The sequence below is a fragment of the Ylistrum balloti genome, unplaced genomic scaffold (genome assembly GCF_031769215.1).
Source record: "Ylistrum balloti isolate Yb309-2 unplaced genomic scaffold, AGI_CSIRO_Ybal_v1 Utg371394, whole genome shotgun sequence".
Classification (NCBI taxonomy): Eukaryota; Metazoa; Mollusca; class Bivalvia; order Pectinida; family Pectinidae; genus Ylistrum; species Ylistrum balloti.
In genome coordinates, this window is record NW_026782734.1 from 177,774 (window position 1) to 183,403 (window position 5,630).

The following is a 5,630-nucleotide window of genomic DNA, read 5'->3' on the forward strand; positions in this document are numbered from 1 at the left end:
ATGGGACGAATTCAGTTTTTCGCGGTGGCATGCTGCCTGGTAGCAACGGTCTTCAGCCAAGCCCCTGTCAACGCCCAAGTCTTCCCACAACAGGGAATGATGAATGGTCAATTTAACAACGGTTTCAACCAAAACATGCCTGGAATGAATAACTTCCAGCAAAACGGCGCCTTCAGAAATCAGTTTGGAACAGGTTTAAACAATGGCTTCAATAACGGGTTTAACAACCAATTTGGCGGCATTGGGATGGCTGGAGGTGGCTTCCAGAGAGGTATGAATGGACAAGTAACAGTACCGTTCCTTGGAAATGGAGCTGCCGGAGGCTTCAACAACGGCTTCAACAACTTCAACAATGGTTTTAATAACGGATTCGGCAATAACCAGTTCGCAGGGGGATTCTCACCCTCAACATTCGGAGGTCCGTTTGGAGCAGGCGGTTTCAACAATGGAATGAACACACGTATGGGTGGTCAATTTGGACAATTCGGAAACCGACCGCAGATGGGATAAATGAGGGATTACCTCCCTTTGATTTGTTCTGCCAAATACGAACTGTCATTTGATTCATTTTAATCAATGTGTATTACATTTATTGATATATTCATTCTAACGTGTTTTCTACAATAATGCTTGTATTATTGAAACTTAACAATTTAATATTTATGATCATCTAATTGTTAATTGATTGTATAACTAACACATTCGATCTAAAATTTACCTCAATTCAGGAACAAATTCAATTAAAGACTAACACTTTTAAATTTAGCAAAGTGCAAAAACTATCTTAAAATACTACTGCATAGAGAAGTACCTGTCAATGAGACTAACATAGAGGTACTTGTCAATGGGGTTAACATAGAAGTACCTGTCAATGGGATTAACATAGAGGTACCTGTCAATGGTATTGACATAGAAGTACCTGTCAATGGGATTAACATAGAAGTACCTGTCAATGGGATTAACATAGAAGTACCTGTCAATGGGATTAACATAGAAGTACCTGTAAATGGGATTAACAAAGAAGTAGCTGTCAATGGGATTAGCATAGAGGTACCTGTAAATGGGATTAACAAAGAAGTACCTGTCAATGGGATTAACATAGAAGTACCTGTCAATGGGACTAACATAGAAGTACTTGTCAATGAGATTAATATATAAGTACCTATACATATATATATGTATCATTGTCTCTCGTATATTGAATACAGATTGTTATTTACGTCATTACAAATTACTCTATTAATTTACATGCACATTAAGTAATCAGTAGTGATTTGACTACCAAACTAAATTTGAATATATTCATTACCTATTCAAGCATAAGCTGTTTTATATTCAGTTGATATTTTAAGAGAGAAAGATAAACGAAATTTTGAAAAAATCCACTTATCTTTTTTATCATATTTATTTTGATTCCTAGATTAGATTTAGAGTTAATTAAAGTATATATATATATATATATATATAATGATTGACGAAAAACTTTAGTGACGGTACATCAGTTATGTATGTTAGTACAGAAAACAAAATTAGTCTAAAATGTTTATCAATTTTGTATTTGTACTCCTGTCAGTCACAAGTAAAATCAGCTTGACCTATTAAGTGATGCAAAATATTGAGAAGCAAGTTAACTTTTAAAAACAATTTTTTAAAATGATTTTACTGAAAATATAAATATATTGAATGAAAAAAAAACATTAATTAAGCATATTGCATTGCGAAAACGATGTTCTTAACGTAAAACTAAATTATATACACTGTTTGTATCAGAGTCTTTATCTATAAATAAAGTTAACCTCGCTGTGGCAAATGTACGTGAATTACTAGACATTTTGAGTGCATTTTGTACAAATTTGTAAAAAGCATTTCTAGAAACAACCAGAGGAAAATGTATTTTAATGACAAAGAATTCACCGTTAATGCAATCATTTATAGCAAAAATGAAACTTACAGTGACGTTATGTTGTCGTGCCGGCTGAATAACGCGCCACAGAAAATCATTGCTTAACTTCGCGGCTTAGTACCTTTCTTATCTGCTAGTATTGAGCTCATTTCTACATTCAGATCGATTTGAATAATTACTCACTTTGTATTTTAAAATATCAAAAAAAAAAATCCTTTACAACTATTTGGTGGTGCTGGTTACGAAAGAATTTTCACAAAACTATCCCAGTCTGTAGGTTTTGTGAATTATCACATTTACAACATGAATTGTCGGTAAAAGTTAAAAATGAAAAGCATATTTGTATCAACATAATAACATATTCAGACAAAGGCGCAATATGTTGTACGTTACAAAGACAATTAAAAAGTAATTGTTGTTAAAAAAGCAATTGAAAAATGGCATTTACAAAATTGTGACAATAACTAACAACATTTCGACAATAAGATATATACTTTTATTCAATCATTAAAGAGACAGAAAACAAATCATTATTATGAAAAAAATATTTGATTGTTTCGCGATCGCATAAACAAGCAATTAATGGTATAATGACACATGAATGGGAACAAAATGCTCAAATCACAGGATATTGTCTAATTATAAGAAAGACAGTAACAGGACAGTGCACTTCCGATGAAAATATTTATGCTTATGTAAACAATGTAAATGCAACGCCCCCAGGCGTTGTGAGATAGTTACTGAAAACAGTTTTGGCATGTTTTGAACTGTGCAGACTGTCTGATGCAGCAGAATAAACAGAAGTTACAAACATAACATTTTTATTAACTAATTTTAATAAGCCGTTGACAATAGCTCTGTAAGAAGGAAGATTATTTTGAAAAAATCCAAATATTCAGAAATAGTGAAATAATGAATTGGTTGTTGTGAAAATGAATTGATGTTCTATCAGCACTGATTGATAATTGGGATAGGTATCACTTATTATTTTTTTCAAATACATTTATTTAGAAGATGATTTTAGATTAAAGGGTACGGTTAGATACCATCATACAACAGAAATGAATTCCGTATATAACAGACCACATATGTTTAGAATGAATTGTACAAAATATTATACTTTTCTTCAGCTGAAATGCATAGTTATTTATTCGAAGAGTGTTATACGAATGATTGATTTGTTCAAAACAGCTACACATTGAAATACTACAACACTTTTTTGAATAACTCTTACGAGATATTCTTGTGTAAATATAATGTTTTATAATAAAACTATTCATGTATCAATGTTATAATGTTATTTGTTAGTAGTCTTGGTATGCTAGGAGGCGATTATTATTTAAAGATTTAAAAATCTTATTAATATTACTTGACTGTCATTTTTATTAATTCATTAACCTGTTAATATCTATTTTATTAGTGTATCCTCACAGAGCCAAATCCACGAAAGAGATAAATGCAGTTTAAATGACAATTATGTATATGGTAGAGCTACACCACACGTCTTCAACGTTAATCTAAATGAAACCGTGACATTTGATTCATAGAAAATAGACAAACATTGAGTTACGAATATTTAGAGCAAATGTCTCTACGCTTTAGTCCTACAAAATGAATATGGGATTATGCAATTTCATACCAGTTCTTTTTGCACCTGGCAACGCTCTTTTTAACTTTGGCACTAATCAACAAAACACGTGATGAACGGATATATATATACAACTTATGACATGAAGTAGAATTTAGTAGCATACGTAAGATAAATATATATTTGTTACAATATTGAGATGATAAAGAATCTATTCATTGCATTTCTTAATTTGTCTCATTCTCTTGATTTGGGATTCAACGACTGATATTTCAGTAAAAAAAACACATGAAACAATAACAACAGCGGTAGAAATAATGAGTATACATAGGTATTCAATTTTAATCATTTTTATTATGTTTACATATTTTATTCAAATTTACATTTCTATACTTCTTGCATTGGTATTGACAACTTATATATCCTCTCTCTGGAAAACACTATCATAACTGCAGAAAAGAGGGCAGCATCTAATTGATACAGCTAGAAACCTTTTAAGCTTTCGTTTATCTTATTATTTTTTTTCAAGATTAGATCGGTTTCTTTCAAGTATTATCGAATGTTTGAAAATGACCGTAAAGCGTAAAGCTTTTTTTCGTTATATTCTGTATCATAAGCACATATTGGAATATCATCGTTTTTCTGTTAAAGCCACAGAAACGAAAGTCAGACTCGATTTTGACTTAACCGTTATATTTGATATATAACCTCAGCACATATTTGGGTCGAATATTGATCTGGAGCAATATAATATTGTGCCAATCATGACCACAGAGCCGATAAAACATCAATATTCACGTACTTTACTGACCGCTAGACGGCTTGGAGGTTAATGCTGAAGACTATTGTCAGATGGAATAAATTAATGCGTGGCTGATTGACACACGGGTTGCATACATTGAGTATGAACATGGGGTATAAAAGAAAAGGGGAAATTCTTCTAGGTATTGCACGTCATTTGGTATCTGCTGAAGTTGAACGGTAAGTATGCATTTATCTATCACTAGAAGCCGGTCGGCAAAATCCAGATGGTGTTGTTATATAATATTTGGATTAAGAAACGATAATGAAACATTCATAAAACTTATCAAGCTTAATAGATAAGTTTGAAAGAGAAAAATATAATTCTCCTTATACCCTTTATGTAGTTGTAAAATGGAAATTTTATATTTTGAAAAAAAAAATAATAATAATAAATCGTCACAGCAAATAGGACTTCCGCGAATATATAGCCAACAATCTGAGACAAAAAAAAAGATAAATATTTTTTTTTCTTATTTCTAATGTAGAATTTATCTGTTTAAGTAGGTTACATATTCTTAAGCGATGCTTTCGGTCAAACGTAAGATGTTTATATTTCAATATACAATGTATGATGTTAGCTCAATACCAATATTCAGATATATGTCGTGTTTTATTGAAATATCAATGTAACTTAAAATGTTTGTTTACTTTGGATTTTCCTCAGTCGCCTTGTAGATTTCAAACGTTAGTGCTCTTAGCATCGCCGACGAATTCAAAAAGGAAGAAATGATCTGTGATGCAGGATAATTCACTATTTGGCTGTACTCCATCTAATTCAAAATAATGGAAAAAGATGCCATACGCTTGTTTATCTTTCGTACTATTGGAACAAAGTGGTATTTGAAGAAGTTGGAATAAGTTTTAATACGATCGAAATAAACACCATTTAAGTTATTCGTCATAACCATTAAAAACAAAATATAATATACTATATGCTGATCCAGTGCGTTTGATAATTTAGTATTCAAAATGGTTTTAGCCACATGTCTTAAACAAACATATATTTGATATCTGCCATCATAGGAAGATATTTGGAAGCATTTGTAAGTAGGATGTTCAAGAAAATTAAATACGAAGAGGTGTCGGTTTTCTTTTGCTTTACCTATAGAGTGTCGAGGTGATTTTTGCTGTTGTTTTTTAGACGCAGTAGCCACAATGAAGTACAGTCAACTATTTACAGTCGTGATTCTAAGTCTGCTTGTGAGCAATACACTGGCACAGACTTCTACATTTGCGTTGACAAATACAGGGATCGTCGGCACGGCTCTGGGCCTTGGAGCTCTATACTATTTGTTCAACCAGAATAATGATGTACCACCCATACCGCCAATATAT

At 31.8% G+C, this 5,630-nt stretch overlaps 1 protein-coding gene across 1 annotated transcript; it reads left to right on the forward strand.

Moving 5' to 3' along the window:
• Positions 1 to 510, forward strand: LOC132562335 (putative mediator of RNA polymerase II transcription subunit 26). Its single transcript, XM_060227071.1, has one exon. It carries the CDS (start codon positions 1 to 3, stop codon positions 508 to 510), a length of 510 nt encoding a protein of 169 aa, XP_060083054.1.
• Positions 511 to 5,630: the final 5,120 nt, after the last annotated feature.

Excerpts from the sequence above, each read along its gene's own strand:
- LOC132562335 (XM_060227071.1), top strand. The coding sequence starts at position 1 with ATGGGACGAATTCAGTTTTTCGCGGTGGCATGCTGCCTGGTAGCAACG.